Consider the following 27,475-nt stretch of genomic DNA (forward strand, 5'->3'; position numbering starts at 1 on the left):
CCCGCTCTCTGTGAAAGGGGTTACTGGCACACCTTAATATTAAATACCTGATGCTGTAAGAGGCACAAAGGGCAGTAACAGATTCACAGAACTATGATCTCAGGAATAAATGGAGCTGCTGAGGGGAAACATCCCCAAACAGATCGTTTCCAAAACGGAGCCGGCAATCTGTAGCCTGAATTTAGACTCGTAGCCAACGGATAGCTCTGACCAGCCGGGGCACAACTGGTGACTTGTGAGCTGTTACTGACCCTCGGACAAGCTCGTCCAGCTACAGACTCCACAACCTGCACAACTGTAACACTTCTGACCGCAGCTCCGTACAGGACATGGCTACACACAGGCAGCCCTTCCTTCTCCTCTTTTTCAACAGGGGTGGAGGAGGAAGACAGAGGGAACCTGCAGCTCTCTTGTCATGGGAAACTGAAGGCACCTGCCTTGTCAGCAGGCTGAGAAAGACATTACTGTAGATAATTTGGTTTTCCTAGGCTAGGTGGCTGGTTCATAGTGGCAGATGCATAGCCACATTCAGAGAGCTTCCCACTCCATTCTTTAAAGCCGGATAGCAGCTGTTTCTACAATGCACACTTATTTATATATTATTTTCAACAATTCACTGTCGCTGAGACAGCCCTATTTCTGAACTGTAATTTTGACTTCCTTACAATCTGTTCCACCTATCAAATGCGTCAGCATTTTTGTTATTAAAGTCAGAGTCTTGGAAACAAATTTTGCAGATATAAATAACCTGAGAAAAGCTCTAATCACTTCTCAGCCACATGAATTTTCTCATGTTTTTCTGGTTACGTATGGTCATCTGAAAAACTTCTTGTAAATGACACAGGAAAGCAACTGATTTCCTGTGATTTCCTGCAAAATCAGCATCTACAAGTCAGCCATCTGATACGCCACCTCTCACAAGGTCTGAAATGATGCAAAGTGAAAGTGTCTTCCTGCAGCCCTCCTTTTGTACAGAATGCTGTAGGAGCTATTTACAAAAAAGCAAGCACCCCAAACCTGTTCTACCCTAAAATCTCAGCAGTGCTCATAAAAACAACTTTAGATTCAAAGGACATTTTGTTCTGGCAAGAACCCCAGAATTACAGCAGCATTTTTATTGCCAGTCTTCAGTCTCCCGATTACCTTTATTTCATGGAACTAATGATAACCTTGGCATTAATTCAACACCAGACAAGCTATCCGTGCAGTAGAACTTCTTCAAGAAGGGCCACTGTCAAAAGATAGTCTTTGGGGTGGGTTGTGTAACAGAAAGACACAAAGGAAAGAAAGATTCTGTAGACCAAATATAGGGTGAATTTATAACATACAAACTAATAATTCCTGGTGTATTTTTCCCTCACTATTATTCTCCAGCAGTTATCAACCCACAAAATTTAGCATAAGTTTAGTCTTCGTAATATAACTTTAAATTTACTGTTGGGTTACATGCCAGTCACAGAGAGTCACCTTGAGTCGCAGGCAGGTATTTTTTATCCCATTATTCAGAATCTCTGCATTCCCTCACGAGCCCCAAGAACCTTTTCAGGTGGTCAGTGATGAATGATCATGCGTGCACAATTCACGTACACATAGAAAACATGATATAATTGCCTATAAGTACCCTTATTCAGAATACAGTTGAGAATTTTATCACATATATACGTATGTGTAAATAGGAAGGCAAATTCATATATATATATACACACACACATCACACAATTTGCCCCATCTTTAACTTATATTTATACTTTCCTAGTTCATTCCCTTATTCATTACTGTGTAAAAGCCCCACACATATTATACAAATTAAAGGAAAAATTAATTCCATACAAAATCATTTATGTGCTAAAAAATTAAAGAAAAAGGACAAAGAAAGTCAATAATAGGTAGATAACAAAATATTTGTTATCACAATCCCATGTACTATTGAAAACATAGTTTACAAATTAAGCAAAGAAGTGATGTTTCTTTCTGATGTTCCCCACATCTTTTTTAAGCATAAGTATGACAAGTTGCAAATACTATTTCAAATGGCTGAAGTAAATTGCTGCAATTCCTGCTTTATGTCTCCTCCCCTCCTTAATTTTTTTTTTTTTTTTTTGCTTTACATTTCAAATTACTAAAATCCAGCTTAAGTAACTGGTAACAGGAGCTATTTCTCTACTAGCCAGTGTATTCAAAACTTGCTTTCAGGGGATCAAAACTCAATAGTCACATGTTCTTTTTTCCCTCCAACTTTCCCAAAGTAAAATCAGATGCTGCATACTGTTTGCTTTTCCAGCCGACTTATATAATTACTCACAGATTTCAAGTTCAGTAATGCTTTTTTTTCCACTTCCTCACAAGTTAAAAAATGAAACCCAACTGATCAATTCAATAAAAAATGTTCCAGTATTTCCTATCTTTTCTATTTCACTTTATTGTACTATCCAAAAAGGGTGTTGGAAAGAAAACATGGAGAGATTTTCAACAGCCTAAGGGGCTACTTTTCAGTCAATCCAATCTAATACTTCTTCCTTTCTAACGGGATGAACTATCCTCTCCAATGTAAGGTACTCCAACAGATCTTTTAAACTGACAAACCAATCGAAAAACTTCCTTAGTAATTTGGCAAGACCAGTGTCAGAAGCAGCTATCTTGTTGAATGATATGCCATTCAACAGATTACATGGGAATTTCAAGGCCACTCACATTTTATTAAAGATTATTCTTAGATTTGATGTTATGACAGTTGTTTTCACATATATAAGTAAGTTACTTACAGTAACTTATCAAAACCCCTACCTGATAGTCAGTATTAGGTGTTACCTTATTTGTTTTTATAATAAGATATTACAGGTTTCCTTTGAAAAAATTATTTACAATATAGTCTATTATTTGCAATAAATCACATTAAAAACCCAGTATAAAATACTGAACTTCCTGAACTGAAAACTCAGAACTCGGTATTTAAGAAATTAATATTTTTTTAAAAATAATGACTACACCTGTTAGATTTGTTTAACCTATTAGTGATACCAACAGGTACTGCACTTTGCACACTTCACGCAGAATATGGTGGCAGCTAGCTGATGCTGTAACTAGAAGCAGAGTACGGGAGCATGAATACATTGCATGACACAGTTTCTCACTCGGTTCAATACATACCTGATGGTTGCTTTTTCTGATCTTCAAACAAGTCAGCTGAACTTATAGATGAGCTTCCAGAAAGTCTTTCTAGTCGAGCCCTTGCTTCATACTAGAAAATAATTGAGAAGTATTGTACAGTACGCTATCATCTTTCGAGGTCATGTCAGATAATTATATACAGTTTTAGAACATACAAATCCAGCTGAAGTCGACCGTTCTGAAAGTTGTTCCCATTTAGTAGTTTACACATGTCTTAGGCAGTGTGAGTTTGCATCATCTCAACTTACTTCAGTTGATCAAAGAGTGACATTTACCATTCCAACACCAACAGGCTTACTCACTGCCAGCTACCCTAAAACTGCTGAAAAACTAAGCAACCAATAGGAACAACCACTAAACAATGTGAAATGGAGTGGCTGGGAAGGATAAGGAAAAAGCACTGCAGTTAGCATCATGTTAACCCTTCTAATCACATGATGCTTTTAATGTAACTTTCTGAAATCCCTGGGAATGATAATACACTGATTGTATTTTTTTACATTACTCTTTACATTGTTAATTCTCCATTAAAACCAGATTTTTTTAAAATAATCCCTCATGTCCTAACCGCAACATACTATTAATCTGGTTTTTATTTCTAGGCTGATTCAATTGTCATTTGCTGAACAATTTATCTGCTTAGTTAGCCTTACAATAGCAACAATGTTTCCATGTAATAAATACAGAGGGGACAGATGTTTTAAGAACAGTTTGTTGGCATCAGTTTGGGTATTTAGAACAAATTAAGTAAGCCTTCACCCAGCATCAGGTTGATTTTTTAAAAATAAAGACTGCTGAATCACAGCCTATCACTTCTGTCGGAGAAGAATGATGTTGGAGGTAAGGTCCTACTTGCAGCTCCAACTCCTTAAAATGAAATACTATCAGAGTTATCAGATACTTGTACATTTCTATCAAACAATTGGGACATAATTCTATAAGCTTACTAATTCTACCGATTTAATTATTTATTGTCTTCTCTTTACACAAGAACACCATGTTTATAGTCAAAGAATATTGTAACATTCAAAAATATTTATCATTGCTTTTTACTTACATCAGCATGATCTTGCCTTCCAAAATACATGTCTGATGAAATTGCTTTTACGTTGCCAAATTTTTTTTGTGCCTCATCTGTGTTTAAAGATGGTTCATATTCAGGTTTACGACGAGATGCAGGCCTGAAAGAAAAATAACTTGCATTAGTGAGTGTAACTTATTTACATCACAACCAAATGCAATAAATCAAATAAGAAGCACTATCGTCTTTGCTTTGTGAAGCCTAAAAGTATAATTGTGATTTTTTTAAAAGATAAAAATCAGACCAGTATCAACCCAGGATAAAGAAATTCAGATTACTAAGTTGACACAGCAGTGAATAAAATTTCAGCGACAGTTTTAAAAGATGGTGAACTTACAGTATTTCAAATCCTTTAATCTTGAATCTTTATTTTCAAAGTTAATTTAAAAAGCAAGCTAAATTATGTGAACAAGGACAGAATATTTCTACAAAACCTCAAAAAAGCCAAACCACAATGTTAGTGAAATTCAGATTTAAATGTAATAGCACAAAAAGGTGTAACATCCTTTGAACTGTCACTGTCTTGCACCTCAAGTAAATGTACTCAAATAAGGAAGTAATAGCGTTGTGGACACGGCCCTCTATTTTATATAGTATGCATCACTGGTCCACTCTTTAGGAAACAACATGGTTTGTGTTTAAAAAAAATACTGTAGTTAAATGCACAACCTGCATTTTACAGGTAAATGAAAAACACAGTTTTAAGTAGAGAACAGAAGCAGAAAACACCAACCGAACACACAAACCCCCACATCCTTACATTTTCCACTTGATTTCAAAGATAAAAACACACTTGTCAAAGAAGAAACAAATTCATTTTTTTATCATCACAACACTTAGACCCATTGTTCAGAAGTAACTTCAGTACCTCCATCCTAAAAGCTGAGTACCCTACAGTTTCATTTGATAACCAGGTTCTCCTTAGTTCATTATGCGATAAACAAAGCAAGTAAAGTACGTACGCTCTCAGAAGAGTGCAAATATTTGAGTTTCTTTCCACATCTTTTGTCTACTACTTTTCCTGCTGAAATGCTTGTGAAATTACCTCCAGTACATATACTGCACAGCACTGAACAAAACAAATGAGTGCTTAAAATGTAAACAGGAAATTCAGCTTACAGAAGACATTCATCCAGGAAGTCCCTTGACTGCTGATGAAAGTTACAGCCAAATTCTCCTTCTAAACTGAAAAAAATCCCACTACTATGACCAGGACTCAAATGGTATTAACTAGCTTGGACTTTCTGTACAAAAACCAGTTAGGTCTTGGTATACCTGTCTGAAAATCCTGTACTTTTTGAAGTTAACATTACATCAACATCTCTACTATTGTTTTCTTTCTTCCAAAAGGAGTCTGAATTGTCATCCCATTTAGAGAAAGTGCTGCTCCTCAAATCTGAAGAATCATAGTACCTAAAATAAGAGAAAAAAGTATTGAAAAAGTAGAAACTTTACACTGTTAGATAAATATTGTTATAGTAGGTGTTCACTAGCAAGTAAGTTTTCAGCACAATGATAGTTGTCAGCGAATAATCTGGATTGCATAATGTTGGTTAGAATCTTTGCACAGTTGAATCCAATTGAATTTTCATTTTTTACACATGTATTTAAGTGACTGAAAAGTTCAGCCTTTCTTTAGGCTGGATATGCTCATGAATATGCAGTAGACTGTCTGAAAGATACAGTCCTATCAAAACCAGCAAAGTTCTCATTACTTCAAAGTATTACATCTCCTTTAGTGTCAGGCAAAACACTGGAAAGAACGTTGTCAAGATACCTGGCTGGTTTAAGAGCAACCCTAACAAAACTTCAGGATGGACCCTGCAAGCAAGGAACCACGATGACTCTACAAGGTAGTCTGCTCATAAAAGCCTTGTGCTCTTGATACTCCATGCTAAGACATCAGCTATGAAAAAAGCCACCACAACTTCCCAGGCACTTTGAACGCTGCAGAGATCCAACAGCACCTAACTACCCATGGCATTCAGCTGTGCTATGGTTCCACATGGGGCAAAGTTTAGTAACTAAGGGGCTGAGAGTGGCTAACCTTACAGTTCCATGTGAGTTAATCTGTAACCCGTGCTAGCAGAGAATCTGCTCCCATTTTCTGAGGCACCAACAAACATAGCTCAGAACAGTAAGGAAAACCCTTGTGTCTGGCTCTGTGTATTTTTTTAATACAAATATTAAGTACCTCTGAGTTTTGTAACAAGCTTTATTAAAACAATGCTAACGAACCTATTTCTTAAAAGTGAGTCTTAATAAGACAATCTTACCTTGTGTATCAAAACTACAGGGAAAACACAAACAGAAAGAAAAGGAAAAAAAATGAAGCATGTTTGTCAGTTCTGGTGGTTTGTTGTTTCCTTCTCCGCTTTATCTACACATATCTAAACATACATGGAAAACATCTGGAAAAAATAAAACTATCAAAATGCCAAAGATGAAGTTTATTTAACCACAAAGGGCAATTATTTCTTAAAGTTTGGATATGACCAGGATATGGAATAATATGATTAAAATGACATGAGGCTATCAGAATGGAATAATTTGGTAGAACAAGCATGGCATATTAATGTCTGCGTCTGTGCTTTGTGAAAAGCACTCTAAAAAAAAATGTTCTCCACGTCTGTGTTATAAATAGGCAGGATACTTGTTTTTGCAGTTTATGAGAAATGTGACACCTTCAGCAGCAAAATCTCCCATCGCTGCACATGGAAAATAGCAGGGACAGATCTGGAATGAATTTCTACAAAAAGCAGGAGTCTCTCCCCTTCTCTCCTGACAGACAAAAAGAAGCCACAGAAATCTTAAGTTCATTATGGATCTATAACAACAAACAAGGTGTTTATACATACATATATATGTATATAGATGTATGCATATATATCCAAGCTCACAATGCCCATCAAACCCACGGGATGTGGCAGGTGCTACAAAAGCTGTTTTGAATAAAATAACTGATTTTCTCCTTCCTTCTCAGATTTTCATAACCTTGCAAAAACTTCTTCAGTATTCAGTGCAGGGAGAAGGGAGAAAGAGAAGCTGCATTTAATAGAAAATAAAATTTTACACTGTTATATTGATAAAGATTTTATTATTTGTAGCAAAAAGAAAAATCAAAATCCAAGGATTTTGAGAGGCTTCAATTATATCTCCAAACCTTGAGACATTTAGCTTTCTTAACTTACAGACTACCTACCAGCACTCTAATACCCAGCATGATTATTTTGCTTTTGGGCATACACTAAGATGATACTAAATTACCTCTATTTCAAAGTCACAGCTTGGAATAAAGGATGATAACCAACTTACAAACCTTACTAAGCCCAACAACCTGATTTTATACTTTCTTTAAAGAGAATGAAATTGTATACCAACTCCAATTAGATTCTACTGTCGCTATAACTAGAACAAGAACCAGGAACCGCTAGGTTACAATTTATCTTCTAGTTACTGAACCAAAACACATTAAAAAGCCTCTTCTATAATTTATCCTTTGCCTGCTAGTAAGCTTATGAATAATTTGAGAGCAGTAACAGTTCTTTGCAAGGAACAAATAGGGAGGCACTGAAATGACAGGTTTTCTTTCACAAGACTGCTGCCATTTATGTGGTACTTTTATTTTTCTGCCACTACTGATTACACTACAAAGGAATGACACAAAAGCCTTTGTGTTTTTATTTGCCTGTCTATGAGTAATTAGGTACAATTTTTCATGTTTCTGTGGTAGTAATTCAATAAAGGCATTTTATAAAAGCAACACCTGTTTCTATCCACCAGTCCAGAAACAGCTGCTTCACTGCAATTAGTGCCTGTAGGACTAATTATTTTTCTGCTCCTTTGCAACAGCAGTGTTTTATAATTTGCATTGTATTCATACTCTGATGAAGAATTCATCAATTATTTTTTGCTTACATTTTATGTTCAAATACATAGAAGTCTATCAAATAAGACTGCAGACATCTACACAGTATGTCCAATACACCATACATCCGACACACCATACCTCAAAAAAGATTTAAGTTTTTGCATTTTGACATGCGTCCATGTGTTAAAAGACTGATGCAACTGTAGTGTATCTAGTAGCGGACTTTAATACTTGTTTAATTCTAAAATGAAAGTTGAAGACAGTACCACAAGAAAAAAAAAAACAAAACGCAACAAACACAAGTCATTCTGCAAAAAAATTCACTGGATTTGGTATACAGCAAATAAAAGCTTATATGGCACACACCCTGAACAAGATAAAATCTGTAAACACATAATTCAGACTGCCTTCTCCTCAGAAAAAGTAATTCCTCTTCTGTATAAATACACCTGTCATCAAGGTAAGGTCAACTATTTCACAACTTTTCCAATTCCGATGTCTGATGAAAACATGCTAGGTATGTAGGTATGTCCAATTGCCCCGTTTTGATCTTAAGTTCCAAATATATTGAGTATTTTTTGAATATTTAACTTGCATCTACTTCTACCTCCACTCAAAATAAAAACCTTATACACTACCTTGAACTAGAAGAGAAATAGGAGTCTTCTACATCATCGGTGTACTTTTTCTTCGGTTTTGCAATTGCAGGTGTTTCCTGCTCTATTGTTTGCATATCTGAGGTGACCGAGTGAGAAATACCACTAGAAACAGGAAGAAAAAAAGTATGTAAAGGATATGACCAAGATCATATCCTAAAAACAGAAATGAAAGCTCAAATCTCATTTCTGAAGCTTGCTGATAAAGCCCAAGCTATACAAACATAGAAGAAGAAAGGAACAAAGAAGAAAAAAAGCAGCACCCTGGAAAACTCAGCTGTAGTTCTCTGAGGTAGTGACAGGACTTCCGAACAGAGATCATTCCAACAGCTGGAAAACACAGCCATGTGACTTTTTGGGGGTTTTGGTTTACAAAAGACAGACTATACTTAGGCTGGTAGTGTTCTCTGAAAACATGCTGATTACCTTCCCCACAGTCAGCTAGAAAAGTCAAACACCCTACAGGCTTCCTATGATTTAAGTTAACACCTGTCTGGCAGGTTAGAACTTAAATCTATCAGAAGCAATCCTGCCCCTTCCCCCAACAAATACTTGGTTCTTTGATGATATGAAGTTTCCATAACACATTTTAGTATATTTTTTCATTTCCTAAGCAAAATGAAGGATGGTTTCATACAGCCCCAGTGTGCTTTAAATAGAATCTCACATACCTTCTTTTGCTGCCAAATCCTATGCCCAGTCTCTCCAATTCATGTTTCTTCTTATCAGACAGATTTAACTTTTCTTCTCTTGTTTTAATATCAAGATCTTTGTAGGCCAACCGTAAAGATGATATGCTAGAACAAAATACACGTTTAACATAACTATAAAATGCTACACTGAATACCCAATCCAATACTACTGGTAGAAAATTAACAATATATACCGTAGCACTGTATTTTTTATGTTCTGTGCTTACTGAAAATATTTATTATTAATTGGATTAAATTCCAACTATAAGGATGGGAGAAAGCCAGTAGAGAAGACTGTCTGAATGGCACCCCAGTCTGTGTATGAGGAGGTAGTCTTTTTCAAAACAAATGTCCAACATGCAACTGCTAAAGTTCAGGACACAGTTTTGCATCACCTTTAAGTCAACATGAAAAAGTCTTTTTTTCCACAGTCCTCATTCTATGTGATACCAAATAACTGTCAAAATTATCCGACTTTAACATACTACAGTACTGCGGCATTCATGATGTAATACTAGTAATGTTTCCCCCTAAAGAGCATCTTGGCCCTGCTTTGTCCCCTTCATGCTCCTAAACAGTTTTAACACTTGCTACCACTGATAACTGGGTGAATTCTTCATTGATTATTAGCTAGCTTTGAAATATTTAGCGCTAACACAATAAGTGTATTTATCAACATCAATCCCGAATCTGGTTTATCTGTTGCCCCAATAAACCATCTATTTTTGACTTCATGAAACTGTCTCACTGAAAGTCCTTGAAGGGGCTCTCTCAGGCAAACATTGAATCCATACTCAATACGACATTTACGTACACTCTTGAGACAAGTGCTAGAGGTAGACCACACTTCTTTATGGATGCTGCCCTTCCCTGTGCCCAAAAAGGTGTCTCAGAAGAGGGGAGAGTCTTTGTACTCCCAAAATGGAATATGTTCTGTAGTATGGAAACTTTGAAGCATCCAAAACTTAGCATTTTCTGCACAGCTGACAACCCATTTTGTCATCTGAAACACCCTCACAGTTCAGGTAGTCAGCTGTATTTCTGAGATGCCATGAACCTTCCTATATCTCAAAATAATCTTAACTATTTCCCAGTAATTCCAGTGTAGCAGAAAGAGGTTTGTAATCTTGATCACAGAACTGTAGAAACGCTGCTTAAATTTAACATCAGGTTAAAAGGGACACAAATAGTAATTCTGATAGGTAATGCAGCTATTTTTTAATTCGTAAGTTTTGACTGGCATAGAGTACAAACGAACACTATCAGAAGAAAGATGAATGAGATGTAGAATGCTGCTGGTAGACATCATGCTGCAAGTAGAAAAGAAGTACCAAGTCTGAAAACCCTTCTAACTTTGTGCAGAAGCAGGAATGAAAAGCAAACAAGTGTTTGACAAAGGAGTATTTTCTTCCAGTGTGTCTCCTAACTATTTGATTACTGAAACAGGCTCTTCCCGGCTTGATTTTTTTCTGGTCCAATAAGCATACTGACTTAACTTTAACCAAGAGTACAAGACATTCCTGCCAAAGTTCATACCCTGCTAGTTAGTGCATCTCCTGCAAGACAGGAGCTGTGCAGCCAAATCTGTTAGAACAAAAGGGGTATAGCATCTGGTTTTCTTCCTTCACAGACAAGGGATGTAGGTACCAGCCTGCTATAAGGAATGAGACATCACTCCCCCACCGACAAGGCATTTCAAAAAAGAACAGAGCCATCTCAATCTTGTGATGATTAGGTATTCTTTGATTGGGGCTTTCAGAGGACTCATAGCCAGAACTAAAAAAACCATCAGTACCTCTTATGTTCAGATGCTTATAGCAATAAAAATCTGATAAAAACCAGGATGCATCTGTGGAATGACTTTTGAAACCAGTAAAATCAGAAAAATGTACTTTCAAAACACAGACTATGTTCAGGGATGCTTTAAATCAATTCTTACAGTTTAGGACCAACTGTTACACAGACAACTGTAAATGTTCTCTAAAATTCAATTTGAAACTGCTACTCATAAAATCTACTCAGCACTTTAAGTAGAAAGACTAGAGCCCTTCTTATGAAATATGTTATGAACATCAAAATCTTATCTGCTGTTGATTAAAACGAATAGGTATACTGATCATTTTTAAAGTAACTCCAGTTATCTGTTCTCTTGTCAGTGCACAGCAGAAAATAAAGAAAATCTGTACCAATTATAAAATCACATATTAAGTCTTAGGACTAGACTACAAAAGCATCGCTTCTGTTCCTGCCACATAACAAAGCCACACTAAATGAATTTACCACAGCTCATTACTCAAGATTTTAAAATTAAAACTGCCATAAAAGTCAGTTGGAAGCAAATACAATTTTAAAAATATTCACGCTTCTTTAACGTTGGTATATACTGCCATCTACAGTTAACAAATCCAAAAAGTTAATCTCAAGGGAAATACAGTTATAATGCCTCTACTGGGATTGGACCTATAAACTCAAGTTTATGTGCACCCCTCATGTTTGCAGACATTTTTAGGAGGTTCTGGCCACTGCAGAAAGGTTGCAGCAACCTTATACTAAAGGTGCCTTGGATCTACAGAGTTTTATACATTTCTGACACAAAACCAGAATCATTGCTTGGGACTTTCTACCAAACTGAACTATATAATTAAAGACAGCATCATTAAAGGAAAATAATAATGACTGATCATTTTTCTTGTTATTTACTACTCTGTTCCTCTAAGTCACTGTACTGATAGTTTTTTGCAATCACTGAGAAGCATGACTTTGTGGTAAAATAAATGACCCCCTTGTGATTGATATTTTTGATCCACACAAAACATCCATTTCTGCAGAGGCTACATAAAAGTGAGCAAAAGGAGCAGGGAGGAGATTACAGGTCAACTAGCTTGGTACCATAAGCTCCAAGTGATTATGTAATTATGTAGTAATTCAGTAATTTCTCAATAGGTTATAAAAATGATGAATCTTTAGCACATGAGAGGCTATTAAGCTTTACAACAGTAAAAAGTGTACACTAACCATTTAATAGTTTAATTGTAATGACAACTAACAAAATGTTAAAACCAAATACATGTAGCAGAGAAATGTAGTGGAAGGAACCAGGAACAGCAACCTCTGAGCTTTAGGGCTGAGTATTTATTAATTAAGATGGGACTGGGACTAACAGATTCAAAGCCTCAGACAAAAATACTCAAAGGGTTTTGGTGAAAATTAAGGCCATTCCAGTATAAAACAGCTGAAACAAACAGGCAATTCTAGCCATACTTAAAACTACCCACTGCCTTCAGCATAGAAACTCTTCACCAGTAAGTCCAAATGAAGCTGAGTATTTGCATGTTTTAAACAGTCTTCAGTTCACTACAAAACAGAATAAACTAGGTAACTAGCATGGGGCAAAGAAAGTTCAAGAGGCAAGTGTCTTCTGTGGTAATACTTAAATTCAAAGTATTTTACATTTGTTTGTATGTATCAGTAGATTGTTTCCGCATTTTCTGTGTCAAATACGGTTATTTTTAAAGATAGCATTGTGCTACTTCTACAATAAATCATCAACTGTAGAAACACATACTGAATGGCAAAAACACAGGCAAAGGAGAAATGACTGTTTGGCCGACCTCAGCCACATTTGTGTTTTTTTTTAAAGCAAGAACTGAAGTTTTATTTGCATGAGCTAATCTCTGGTAGTATTTAAAATGTTGACAACCACTTCACTATCATGACATTAGGCTTCATGGTTTACCATTATATATTTAATTCATACTTACAGTGGCTCTTGCTTCTCAGTTTTCTTACTGCTATGAAGATCCTCTTGTTCCTTCATTTTATCTACAGCTTGCGCTTGTTTTTCAATCTCATTAAAGCTTTCGCTGCTCACTTTTTGTGCCCCCAAACCTTTTTTGGCACCAAGCTTGATTTATTGAAAAACAAAAAACAAAAGCCCCAACATTAAAACTGCAACAATCACTTCAACTGACTTCGCAGTCAATTTTGAAAGCAACAGCAAACACTATACTGTTAAGGAGTGTACGCAAACAACAATGAAAGTTTGCAGCAGAGAAAATATTTTTTCATGTTTTGACCCTCTACATGCTCCTACTAGGTCTTACAAAATTAGTTAGCTCTGCAGTCAAGTATCATGGGATAACAAAACTATGACAGTTTTAATTGTTCAGAGGTTGGCATGTTCAAATAAATATTATAATATATAGTACAACTTTAGTTTCTTAATAATGATTCTGTTGCATAGGAATAAAATAATACACTTTGTTGCTATGGAACCATTTGGTGCTTATTCACTTATTTCATAATTTCTATTTAGAAGTGGCAAATATTCTTTAATTATTTCTCACTGGCCAGTGCTAGTGTGTTATCTTAAGATTAAGTATTGATTTATTCATATTTTTAATAAACATGTACATAGGTATTTACTGATTTATGGTAGGACAGCAATGTACAACTTTTGTATATACATGTATGCATGATTAGCCTTTTTATGTCACAAAGCACTGTAAACTTTTTTAGATAAACAGGTCAGCTGAGAGGTTCCAGTTTTACCCTTGTTCTTTTAAAATAATTCTATTTCTAGTTCATAGTACTTCAATACAGGAATACAGATTCTTTTATTCTGATTATCCAAGATTTTAAAACCACTGAATACTACAAATATGAGTAGATACAATGATGCTGATACTACGATTATGAATAGATACAATGATGCTGATACAGGCAGTAGCACAGCACTCAAACTGCTGTTCTTAGGCTGCCGTGTTCAATTCCTCACCTGCAACACTGCAGCATCGTTAATATTCACAATACATTTATCTTAAACTTTTAATGCTTTAAAGTCTACGTACATACAGTTTTAGGCTCTGACACTGCAGTTCACAAACTGTACATGCACCTGTGAACACAGATATGTTCTTACTGTAAGGGAACATACCTGCATGTAACACACACAGGAAGAAACTCCGCTTGCATATTTAGGGCCCTCTAGTGGGAGCAAGAAATAATGGGTCTCAATCTAAGTCAACCTGCTCCAAATAAACGTGCAATCTTTTGCCAAACAATGGTCCAAACTCAAAAGAAGTGACTCCCTGTAACATATTGTCACCCTAATAGCCTAATATTATTTTCTTGGGTCTCAAAAGCCACACATTCAAAACCTGGCTTTTCCTAGCTAGCTTCAGTTAATTTTAACTGTCTTAGTTTTCAGGTTCCTTGAAATACCATTCTGATACTCGACTCTCCTCATGCCTTCTTTCCAGAGACCAGATGCCTAAGAAAGTGCTAAGACCCCATACAGAAACAAACCTGTAAACTACCCTGAAACTACCTTGAATTGAATGCAGCTGCAAGTTATCTTATATAACCAAATACCATACTGCTGTGTGGTATGAGGACTACTCCAGAAATACAGATCTGAATGTCTCAGACTCACCTTGCATTAACAGATTGTTCCACACATGCCTATTTAGCCACTCAAAAGTTCTGTTGGAGCCCCCTCTGTTTTCAGGATTTGCTACAAAAAGATCTCAGTGCCAACTAACTTAGGCGAAAGCCTGAAGAAGCCCTGCAACCCAGTATCAGCAAGTGAGAAGAAAGGTTATAGGGCATCAGCGCAGTTGCAGGGACAATGGTTGTGAAAAGAACCAAAGAGAAGTGGGATACAGACCTTGGTATCAATACATGCTTTGACATTTTTATTTTACTCATTTCTGAAAAAGTATCACCTACTGTTCAGGTCCAGCCAGTACAGAGAAAATGACACTCAGATATACACGTGGGAGTCTAGCCAGTTCAGTGAACTATATTCATGCAAACAGACTTAGAATTTATCCAAGGTCAGAAAACAACCCAAAAATCTAAAGCACTCTACTACATAATAACAATAACCTGTTAGACAAATTCATCTTAACAACAGCCCATTTTCAAACAGACCATTGGCCATTTTGATATAGAAATGGTTTTCATTTCCATTTTAGTTTCATAAATTGTTACCTGTACAAGTACTGTTTAGTGTGAACTTACATGATACCTTTCCATATTGCAATCTACGTATTTCCAGAGATCTACAATACAGTTAAAAATACGCATTATTTATATACGCTTACCCCCTTCTTGGCTTGATTTGGCTTCTTTTTTATGAAGGTCGTGTTCTCTGCAAGGATTAAATGTACGTTACTTCACATGCAATTTTATTAATTCCAGAACTGCAGAAGATAATCTCCACAGCATCAGCCTCAAAATATTTTTTGGAATTTATTTTCAATGCCTTGAAGTATTACAGTTTCTACACTAAGAGACTGAGATGCTAAACTGAGCTACAGGGAGTGGAGCTGTAAGTGTCTCCAAGAAAATGCAGGAAACTGCGCCTTATTGAGGATATGGTATCTCTTGCAAATGCACAATAGGAATAAAATTACAGCTCAGTTTTCAGTTGTAGATTACCTGCTAGTAAATAGACCAAGAATGCAGGACTTCCTATTCTGAATCAGACTAGAGGTCCACCTGATTCCATATACCATTTTCAAGATGAGTTGTTTCCTGGCTAGAAAGGTATTGACTACGTTTAACACAGATAAAACGTACCTCTATCATCATAAACAAGTTCACAAGCATTATCAGAAGTGACAACATACTCTATCTATGTTCAATTGCTTAGGTATTGGGAGTCTAGCTTTATACATAAAGTTTGAAAGTTCAAGCCTTAATGCTTTGTCCTAAATCTTGAAACATAGAAATGAACCTACATTCAGCTCTGCATGAAGTCTGACAAAACTCCTGATCTTGGTATTTTTAATGAGACCCTAATAGGACTCACTACATGCTGTAAGGCACTGTATTATGCCTTCCTGACAGCTACCCCAAGCCAGGGTAAATCTCCTACGATCAGAAGTTTTCAATCAACGACTCCTATTGAATACCTGTACGTACCGAAAAACTGCTTTGAACTGAAATTTAGTTGGAAACAGGCATACACAGGACAGAAATGCTTCACGTAAGATAGATCTTGTTGATGACCAAAACAAACAAGAAAAGCATTTGTTTTATGAGAACATGTGTTAAAGATACAAATGAGAAAACCAGGAAGTGTATGTGGTTCGCTATTTTTCCTAGTCTCCAGCTCTCAAAAAAACCCCCAAACCAAGTGACTATAGAAACAGTGATACAAAACTACCTTCCTGAAGTACTGAGTGAGTACAGTCACCACTTCTTTACTAACACTGTGCTACTGAGAATCAATACTCTTTATTCTCAGAAACCTGTTCCTGCAGGATGATCCTCAAAACCATAGATCTCTGATGTATTTTATTCTATTCTATTTTCTTCAAGGTTTTTTTACTTACTTATAATATGATACACTCTTCAGTGTTAAGCAAATTAAGATTCTGGACATTGAAGATAACTGGATTACAACTACAAGGAATAAAAACTATGTCTAGATAGAAAGACTGACCTTTTAGTACAAGATGTGTTTGCTTAACATAAATAACAGGCCATTAATCACAGCACAAGGCTCTATTGCACCTGTGTGCTTTAAATGCAGAACCTAAAGCAGTCTTACAGGAGATGTAAAACATAGTCACCTTTATTAGGTGTGATACCTGTAGCATTTAAATTCATCAGGTTAGCTAAGATAAAATAGATAAAACCAGAACAACACTGACTAAAATTAATTTCTTAGGAGGAATACACTGTTTAATAAGAGGAGTTGTAACACAAATTCAGATGTTCCAACTAATTTGTGTACGCTGATACTGAAGTAATAATTCCACACCTCTTTCCAGTCATACATTCTTCACACAAATGGATATTTAAGTACACTATACTGGCCGCTATCATCTTCTGCTTACAGTCATTACCTAATGCAGCTTTTGGTGATGTACTAAGGCAATCAACACTTGGTCCATGTTCTGGTCCTAAAACATAATGAGTAACAAGGGTAAGAATATCGGAAGGCTCTTTAGAATGCTTAAAACAACAAAACACAACTCGTTGTACTCTGGGTACTACCTGATACACATAGCATTAACAAAAGAGCAGCAGGCACCTAAAGATTAATCTGAAATCTTTTGAATCAAATCTTACTTTTGATTTCTATGAAACATTATTAAAGGAACATGCAGTCCCACACATTCAAGCATAACCCTTCTAAAAAGTTCCTCTCTAAAAAACAGTCTCTCTCCAAAATTCTTGTGTTATTAGCATGGTTTGTTTATTTAGCTATTAAAGTAGGGTAAAAAGAGCCTAAACAAAGAGACGATTAAAAAAGCGCAGCTTATTGTTAACAAAGAATCACTCATACCTTCATAGCATTCTGGAATGTTTTCTGAAGTTTTCTGCTGTAGAGAAACTGGCTCTGGCTCTGATAACACCCACTCTGTATTCTTTGCCTTGAATAAAATTACAAAATCAAATGCACACACAAAATAGAATACAACAAATAAATATGAGCACTAAGCTCAAAAACTGCCAAAGCATCACTGATTAGTAATATTGGATTCTTAAGATTACAGCTTCTAGGTTTAAAACCTGTTCTCAGAAGGGCAGTTATTAAACTTAGAAGAAATGCCTACCTTTAGTAAAAGTGAGCTGATTTCCAACCACTCCTGAGCGCTCGTATTTCCCTCTCAGAAATTTCAGTATGTTTACCATCCAAAAACATAATATGCATTTTAATTGTGCTTTAGATTTTTTGTATGCTGGCTATTAATTGTCTTCACCCATAACACTAAGGCAGTAGAGGAAATCGGGATCATTTATTTACATATAATCACCAAACCTCCTCCCCAGGCTAAGCTCTTGCACTTCCAATTTTTGACTGTGAGCAGTTCTCCCAAGGCTTCCTGATGAGTTCTCCCACCTCCCTCAGACACACCCTCCTCAACACAACAGTTTGTGACCTTGTCACAACAATATCAACTTAGTATTATCTCTTCCACCAGTGCTGTGCCACTGCCGTAAATTCACACTTATTCTTCCCTAAAATCTCAATCTCAAAACCTCCTGACATCTCTCTCAAAACATCCATACCCAAATAATCTGCCCTGAGATACACAGACTGCTTGTCTCTAACCTCCTTGCCTTTGCAGCTACCCAAAATATTTGTTGTGAAAATTAACTTTATCCTACCCATACAGTCTCTTAAGAGGGTTTGTATCAAGTTCCTGCTTCTTGTCCTCAACCACAAAAATATTTACACTTTTCTGCTTAAACTTCTCATTAGCATGCCTCAGTTTATGCTTTTCCCACTCAACAGCAAGCATTCTTCCAAGCTGCCTTTTGCAAAAAGAAATTCTACATTTATTTTTCTGCTCTCGGGACAGGTATCTTCTGATGAAGACACTAGACTAGAATTCACAATAACTGGTTTTTTTGGTCTTTGCAATGAGCATTTCTGAGTAACACAGTGATCTTCCCAGTCTGTAAAATGTAAACACTCTTTCACTGTTTCAAAGACACTGAAACATATTTTTATAAGACATTCAAATATTGGCTGCAGTAGAAGTTCCTAAAATAAAACAAATAAATAGTAAAAAGGCTGAATTTCCCTTTAAAATGCACCATTTTAGAAACCTCACAAATAGAACAAAAAAATTACATTTTGAAATGTCACAAAAGAAAAAAATAATTTTAAATTTAAATAACAGCTTTTCTCATCCTTCAGCATCCCATATACACTAGAAATTCACTAAAAAGTCACATCAATTTTACTGTTTTCTTTACCCAGGAACAAATATGAGCAACTTGCATAGGTTTTTATTGTGCGTGCTAATGCACACGTTCAACCACGACATCATGACAGGGGCATTAACATATGAACTGGTGAAGAGTTTTCACAACAATTGCTAATCCCATATACCAAAGCTCTTTGAATTCTTGGTCCTAAAATATGCCTCATGAACATACTTTTGTTTTAAGTGTTCACAGACCGCAACTGTACTAGAAAGCAATTATATCAGAACACTTAATACTGTTGCAATATTTAAGAATTCTAGGCGTAGTAATAACTTAATTGTTCTAAGCTAAAGATCAGAATTGCTGAAGTTGTTTTCATTGGTGTTTTTCAAACACCAGACTCAAGAGAGTCTCTGAAACAATTTGTGAAATAAACACAGCACCTATCACCTTAAGGAGGTATGATCAAATAAATAAAAAACAACAGCAGCAATGCCCTTCAGAAAGTTACTTTAACATTTTCAAAGAGGATGTAAGAATTTTGGAGGAAGAAAAAAAGCTTCTGCTTAGCAAATGTTATAAGAACTGTTAAACTTTCCTGGTTAAAAACCAAAGTATATTTAAATCAGAACACTCACAAGCAAGGAATCAGAAGTCTAAGTGGAATTGTATGCCTACAAAAAATACAGTTTCATGCCACATTTAGCTACTATTTGGGTCGTTCTAAATTACCACCTTAGAAAGTGGTTCACATCCAGGAAAAATTTTGAGATTCGCAGAAGGAAAAGCAGAAGCAGATCAATGTTAACTCGCTGAGCTATACTTTCTCTGTAAGGTTTTCTTTCAGGGTTTAACCTTCATCACAGAGCACACACTTAACCTAAGTATTTAGAAAGCTAACGAGAATTAAATATGGGTTATCTATACCTTAGGAGAAACATGGGATGCAAAAAAGTCTTCATCTTTGTTTTGAGGTGACACAGGTGGCATTCCACATCCATCTGTCCACAGCTAGAATTAAAAGAGAGAGATAATTTTACAGGACAATTGCATGAATATACTTTCCTCAATTGCATTAATCTTAAAACTACCTTTTTTTCCCCCAGGTTAAAAATATATTGGATTTTTTTTTCCTGGTACATAATTTTTCCTTACAAATTCATTTGACCTTCAATATATGACATTCCTTTTTTTTATTTCATACATCTTTGATGTGTTTCTTCACATTACCCATTTCCTTCCTAACACAATTCTCAGTATAAGCTCTGCTGAAGTAGTTTGCTCAACATTTAGTATCACTAGAGCTTTATAGTAAGTAAGTTTTTTCATGTTCTCATATAAGGTATTTTCCTTCTTAATATTCTTACTTTGCCCAAAGCAAAACAAATCTGAAAACATAACTCTAGTAGTCACTGGTAACAGTTTTCAGACTTGCATCAGTGTGGTCTGGTACTCTGGCGAATCTTCCCACCTAATTTCAGAGATCCAAAATCTCTGCTACAGTTAAAGCAACATTTTGCAAGATGCTAACAGCTTTGCACAATGCTTGATCTCAGGGTGGGCTGGAAGACTCACAGGGCAACACATCATTCTCAGCATTGAGCAGGACGGGACTGTAACTTGTGATCTTCACTTCCAAGATTACGCACAAGCAAATAATTTCTCACTGTTCTTTCTACTGTGTGCAAAAGAGAGATGACCAAAAATAACGACCTCCGTCAAAAAGGTTTCTGAATGTTTGATGAGCTTACCTCATCATTCAACAACTGACTATCAGTAGTTAGAGAATTCTTTTCAAATGTGACAGGGGAGGGGGTAGTTAGTAATAACTCTAATTATCTGAATAATTTACTTCAGCAATTTAGATACCACATAATCACCTAAGCTTGCAGTACATCATTTACTAAAATTTTTAAATAAGAAATACATAATCAAACAATTGGATAGCATCTGTAATTGAAGCAAGATAATCACAGTTCTTCAAACTGTCATTTGGGGAACTTGCTGCCAACTTAAACGCACATGGTATATTTACTTCAACATGTTTTACATTTAAAGTAACTCAAAAGAAATACTCCCTGAAGGTAGTGATGTGAATTATATTGTTGGTATCGTTTATAATATAGATTTTTTTTATAATCTATTAAATTTTGTGCTATTTGATGCATAGATTAGGAAAAAACCCAAGTTTTCTTGCTTTTGTTTTAATTCCCACTCATCCGATCTACTTCAAATGAATCTGTCACGGACTTATACAAGCTGAATTAAATAATCAAAACATGCTTTCTGTGTACACAGAACAGAACTGTTGTCAAACCTATTTAACACTTCAGCAAACAAATTCTGCATACTTTGCTAATAATTTCTTCCTGTCAGCAACCTAACAATGTTCTGACAGCATGCGTGAACTGTTTCAGCATTTTTAATGGAGAACAGTGAATTCAGGACACATATAACTTGCTAATTTGTCAAATATTATTTTTGAAGGCAAAACAAGCAAAACCACACATTTACCTGTTTGAATTGAATCCTACTTAAATGATAAATATTTTTTAGTTAATTCTATTAGCACTTCTACATGTTGTATTTCTCAGTAACAGTTCAGTTCCAGATATGTACAATGTAGTTCAGGGACAAGTGCTGACATTTTTGTTCTGAAATACAACTAATATAATTTTGGAGCAGACCTGCAAACTAAGAAGTCTCTATTTTGAAGAACACCTAAAGTTTCTGCCTAGACTCCTAGAAGTTACTGCAGATGTTAAAATTAGTGTTTTGAGGAACCCAGAAATGATCCAGAAATAAGAGCAGAAAAAGAGCAGTTGAGCTCTACCTCAATATTCGTTTTCCAAACAAAAAGGGTAAGCTATAGTTTACTCCCAGCTCGCCTATTCATTGCAATGTGTACTAGCACCTCCAAAAACAGACCATCATTTGCACTACCAATTAGAAACTTAAAAGGATGCTAGGGGTAAAGACAATACAGTTTTTCAGGAATCTTAATGACACAGGACACAGACTACTCACATCAGTACCATGCTTTCTTGTTGCCTGTGTTGCAAGGGATTTAATCTTCTCCTTGTACAGCTGAGCACCACGACTGTTATACTTTGCATTGGTATCATTTGTTGTGCATCCATGTTGATGGAAAAAAGCAGACTATGAAGCAGAACACGGAAAATACTATGAGAAAGAATTTTAAAAGTAATGCCATTTACCATAAAAATGCATCACAATGCAGCAAAATACCCCTCTACCTACACCTCATCTTCTATATTATAAAGTCGACATAGATCTCCAAAATACAATGAAAACTCCATTCTGGCAACTTCTTGAGGTATAAACAGAACAACAGAAAAAACAAATACCTTAGTGGGATGTTTTAAAAGCATATACAAATGCAAGCTTGCCATCAAATATTAAGAATCCTAGTTCGAAATTAAGTGTAGAAAGGAAGAGGTAAAACTGATTGCCAGTACCTGTGCTTCAAAGGATGTTTCTGATGTTCTAAAAGCCACTGCTTGGCTTCATCTCTAGCACGCTACAGTGAACCATGTATGCTCAATAGCATCAAAACAACTGTATAAAAATGGTCTTCCTTCAAAAGAAGAGTGTGCATACGCACACACACATATATACCCATATATATTTATATGCTTGCACATTTACATAAAAATAGGAACATATAACTGAAAAAAAATAATTTAGATTTAGGATCTTAAAAGTCAATCAATACATTTTTGTCAGAATTCCACAAGTTTGAAAGATCAAAAAAAATCATTTTCTCAGTACCTAGAATTGACTAGCAAATCATATCATACATTCTTGCACAGAACATGTCAAACTATTGCAGTAAAACATAATAAACAAGCTTCTGATAGGATCAGCAAGTCTAGATAACCTAAAGTTACGACCTCACATGCTGCAATTGCAAAGCATAAATCTAGTAGACAAGTACCAGACTTCATATGAAAATTAAGCAATAACCATGCAGAAGACAGGTATTGCCAGTCAACTTCTGTGATTCCAACAGAAACAGCCATAAACATCACAGATGCCAAATTTACATTGAAATACATACACCTATGAACTTCATATTTTCAAAGCTTTATTTTGTAAACCCTAATTCCAGTCTTCATAGATTTATTCAGAAAACAAAAGGAACTAAGAACACTTAGCAATCTGATACATATCTACAAAGCTCAGGACTGCTGTTATCCAAGATTCAGCATCATCAACAAATTACAGAATATAAAATATTAATGTTAATCTGATAGTGCTTCTAAACAGTAGTTAGTAAGAACAGAATTTGGCATTTAATTATAACAAAAAGAGAATGTTTTTTTAATTCAATTAGAAGAAAAATGTTAATTTTACTTTTTAAAATATCCAGGCAGTTTACTAAACTGGTCTTTAAAGTTTCAGGTATTAAGCCCCCCAAGAAATCCAAAACAGGCCATTGTGAAATGGACGTATTTGAGGGGTGGCTGTGAGTGTATTATATCTCTTGGTAAAATGTATGATAGGAATCAGTGACATCCAAGCATAAAGACAAGAATTCATAAAATTAAATAATAAAGGTTTACTGCTATTCTTCTGGTAGTATGTTTTCTCAGGTTAACTGAACTACTTTTCAAACTTTGCCATTTCTTCTTTCCAACCGCCTTAAACCCTTTGTATAGTAAAGTTTATATAGTTTAACAAAAGCTTTTAAGCCTTTGGCTAAAAAAACTCCACCCAATAATATATATTTTTCGTGCAATCTTCCTCTTCTGATTAGTGAAAACTGTGATTTTTATGTACTAAGTGGTGTAACAGAAAGTGGATGAGTAAATTCATATAACATCTGTATTAATACAGAAAGATGTAACTTAGAAAGGACAGGCAGAACAAAAAGAGGGACAAGACACCTTGCAACTGTTCAGATCTGTAAGCCTGAGACAGTGACCTGCTGAATGCATAATTCAAAGAAAAAGTTTGATTGGAAAACACAAAAGTGGAAGATAAATAATAATGATCCAAATTAGTTATTTTTTGTATGGCAATAGGAAAAAATAGAAAAAAGCACAAAATATTAAAGTGTTAGACTTAAAGAAAGCAGACTTAAGAAAATTGTTAAGAAAAAGCCAATGGAAAGCAAGTCTGGGTGAATTTTCTTAAAGGAAAAACATTAAGGACAAAGCACAAGTGAAGAAAGATAAGGGGCAAGCACTCCCCTCACCCTGCTGGCCACTGTTTCTAATACAAGCCAGGACAGTTGGCTGCCTTGAACCCCTGGGCACACAGCTGGCTCACCTTCAGCCGGCTGTCAACCAGCACCCCCAGGTCCTTTTCCACCAGGCAGCTTCCCAGCCACTCTTCCCCAAGCCTGTAGTGTGACATGGCATAGTTGTGACCCAAGTGCAAGACCCGGCACTGAGCCTTGTTGAACCTCATAGAACTGATCTCTGCTCATTGATCCAGCCTGTCCAGATCCCTCTGTAGAGCCTTCCTACACTCAAGCAGATCAACACTCTCACCTGTCCTGGATTTGACAGGAATAGAGTTAATTTTCTTCCTAGTATCTGGTACAGTGCTATATTTTCAATTTAGTATGAGCATAATGTTGATATCACACTGATGTTTAAGTAGTTGCTACGCAGTGCTTTACTCTTAAGTCAAGGACTTTTCAGTTTCCCATGCTCTGCCAAGGAGGCAGTGCAAAAAAAGCTGGGAGGAAGCACAGCCAGGACAGCTGACCCAAACAAGCCAAAGGGACATTCCAGATCATATTATGTGATGCTCAGTATATAAACTGGGGGCAGTTGGCCAGGAGGAGCCAATCGCTGCTCAGGGTCTGGCTGGGCATCAGTCAGCAGGTGGTAATTGTATCATGCATCACTTGTCTTTCTTGGGGTTTCTTTCTTTCTTTTTTCTTGTCTCCCATTTCATTACAATTATTATTATTATTAATTACTTTATTTCAGTTTGTAAATGTTCTTATCTCAGTCCACAGGTTTTACCTTTTCCTGATTCTTCTATCACACCAGGACAGGGGGAGTGGGCAAGGGGAGTGAGTGAGCAGCTGCATGGTACTTAGTTGCTGGCCAAGGCTAAAGCACAATGCCACCCAACTTGGTGTCAACAGCAAACTTACTGAGGGTGCACTCCATCCCCTCATCCAGATCATTGATAAAAATATTAAAGAGAACTGGCCCCAGTGCCGGGCCCTGGGGAACACCACTTGTGACCAGGATTCAATCCCATTCACCATAACGCTTTGGGCTCAGCCGTCCAGCCAGATTTTTTACCCCAAGAAGAGCATGCCCATCCAAGCCATGAGCAACCAGTTTCTCCTGGAGAATGCTGTGGGAAAAGGTGTCAAAGGCTTTTCTAAAGTCTAGGCAGACATCATCCACAGCCTTTCTCTCATCCCCTAAGCGGGTCTCCTTGGCATAGAAGGAGATCAGGTCAGTCAAGCAGGACCTGCCTTTCATAAACCCATGCTGGCTGGGCCTGATCACTTGATTGTCCTGTACATGCCATGCGATGGCACTCAAGATGATCTGCTCCATTAAAAAAAAAAACAAAAAAAACCCCCAAAAAACCCAACACACACCAAAACCCACACAGAGAGAGAGAGAAATGGACTGGAAAAATAAGAATATCCCCAAGATGTGAGCCAAGGAAAGACAAAGCTTCCAAGCCTAGCAAGTTTGAGTGTGCAAAGTAAATACTCAGAAGTACATACAGCATTTGCATTTCCTCCAACTTGCATGCATCTCAGCTGAAACCAAGACCAATTGGAATCCAGTTCTGTAGATCTAAAAAGAAGGAAACATTTTTAATGTTATCAACAAAGCCATTTAAAAATCTCTTTACCCCTTTTTTTTTTCAGTGTTTCTCTCCCCCTTTGTTTTTGTAAAGTGACCAATATGCTTCTATAGAAAAAAAAAAATCTGCGAAAATACACAATGTGCAAAACAAATTAATAAAGCCATGTAGAACTGCCACAGTATTTCAAACTGTAAAAGCTTGAAAAAAAACCCCACACCTTCTGGCTGACAGCTTTTCCCTTTTAGAAAGCACTAATAAGGTACATTTCCAGGGATCATGTCTGAACTCTGTCAACAGCAGATGACAATCACATGTAAAGGACAAAGTGACAATTTGAATGTGATATCACAGCAACAATTTGGGGCTCGGTGAGCAGGAGGAGAATTAATAACATGATCATTAGGAATGGATTCTTGAGAGGCCTCTTGTAATGCTCTTGTATACAGCGAAAAGGCAACAGAGGAAGAATTTTAGTTGACAGGAGCTACTTTTATCAGCAATCCATTCTTGGATGCATTGCTCTCACTCACTTCAAGCAGAACTTTGCATTTCAAGTATGTAATTATTTATTAGGCCAAAAAGGCCCACAGACCATCAGCTATTCACCTGAAATGTGACAAGCTCAGGGTGCAGATTTACTGCACCAACTGACTGACTGAGCTAAACAGCTGCCAGAAAGGGTAGCCCTTGACTACCCCAGTACTAGCACTCAGGGGACACCATAATGAGCTACTTGGGGAAGCAAAGCTGGCAAAATGCTACTTTGTGCTCTGAACTGGCTTGCTGGGGGTCAGATTATCTTTATGATCAATACCCTGTAACACTGCTGAAGATAATAAACTAGTATTTGCCTCAGTCTTGTTTTGAAGGAATGATAAAACACTTCAACATGCTTACTCTGTTCTGCATCTTCATCATCTTCAGTCTAGAAGCAGACCTGTGAACAAATGCGCACTACTAACACAAAAAGCATGGTACAAATTCTGCTGAACCCTGTCTATTTACCTAATTCTCCTGCAGCTATCAGATACAAAGCCAACACTAATATTAAATGGGTCTGAATCACTAGTTGAGAGAAGAATGGGTTTTCCACTCTAAGCAGTTATCTGAACAAGCAAAAAAATTAAAAGATGCAATTTTTACTACAAAAATATACCAACTACTTACCGAATGAAACTCAAATGAACACCAAGTGATCGATGGGTCCCTGAACAATCAATACAGAGAAAAACTCCATATGTTATGCTTGCCCAGCTAGGGTTCTTTGCTCCACAGTCAAAACATACCTTAAAGAAAACAAGGATCAATAACAGGATTTGAGCATAGCCATGTCTTATAGTTGTATTATAGGTCATGTTAATACCCTTACAGTGATCAAACTTAATTTCCATGAAGAGGAGTTATGCAATCTGCCCACACTTGTGTGTATTTGCCCTAACTAGACAGGACTACATGCCTTCCCAGTTCCTGACTATAACCAGTGTACACACGGACCACAGGTTGAGAAACTGGGTCA

At 36.4% G+C, this 27,475-nt stretch overlaps 1 protein-coding gene across 1 annotated transcript in view; it reads right to left on the bottom strand.

The window, feature by feature from the left end:
* ARFGAP3 (ADP ribosylation factor GTPase activating protein 3) overlaps nucleotides 1–27,475 on the bottom strand; it is a 35,904-nt gene that overhangs the window by 2,592 nt on the left and 5,837 nt on the right. The window contains exons 2-14 of the mRNA XM_037388114.1: nucleotides 27,127–27,245; nucleotides 25,874–25,946; nucleotides 22,171–22,302; nucleotides 20,071–20,154; nucleotides 17,771–17,858; nucleotides 17,328–17,384; nucleotides 15,576–15,622; nucleotides 13,230–13,372; nucleotides 9,448–9,573; nucleotides 8,759–8,881; nucleotides 5,525–5,662; nucleotides 4,226–4,349; nucleotides 3,148–3,238 (exon numbers count right to left, since the gene is read on the bottom strand). Coding sequence (XP_037244011.1) covers nucleotides 3,148–3,238; nucleotides 4,226–4,349; nucleotides 5,525–5,662; nucleotides 8,759–8,881; nucleotides 9,448–9,573; nucleotides 13,230–13,372; nucleotides 15,576–15,622; nucleotides 17,328–17,384; nucleotides 17,771–17,858; nucleotides 20,071–20,154; nucleotides 22,171–22,302; nucleotides 25,874–25,946; nucleotides 27,127–27,245 — 1,345 coding nt within the window. The remainder of the gene's footprint in view (nucleotides 1–3,147; nucleotides 3,239–4,225; nucleotides 4,350–5,524; nucleotides 5,663–8,758; nucleotides 8,882–9,447; nucleotides 9,574–13,229; nucleotides 13,373–15,575; nucleotides 15,623–17,327; nucleotides 17,385–17,770; nucleotides 17,859–20,070; nucleotides 20,155–22,170; nucleotides 22,303–25,873; nucleotides 25,947–27,126; nucleotides 27,246–27,475) is intronic.

The sequence above is a fragment of the Falco rusticolus genome, chromosome 5 (genome assembly GCF_015220075.1).
Source record: "Falco rusticolus isolate bFalRus1 chromosome 5, bFalRus1.pri, whole genome shotgun sequence".
NCBI lineage: Eukaryota > Metazoa > Chordata > Aves > Falconiformes > Falconidae > Falco > Falco rusticolus.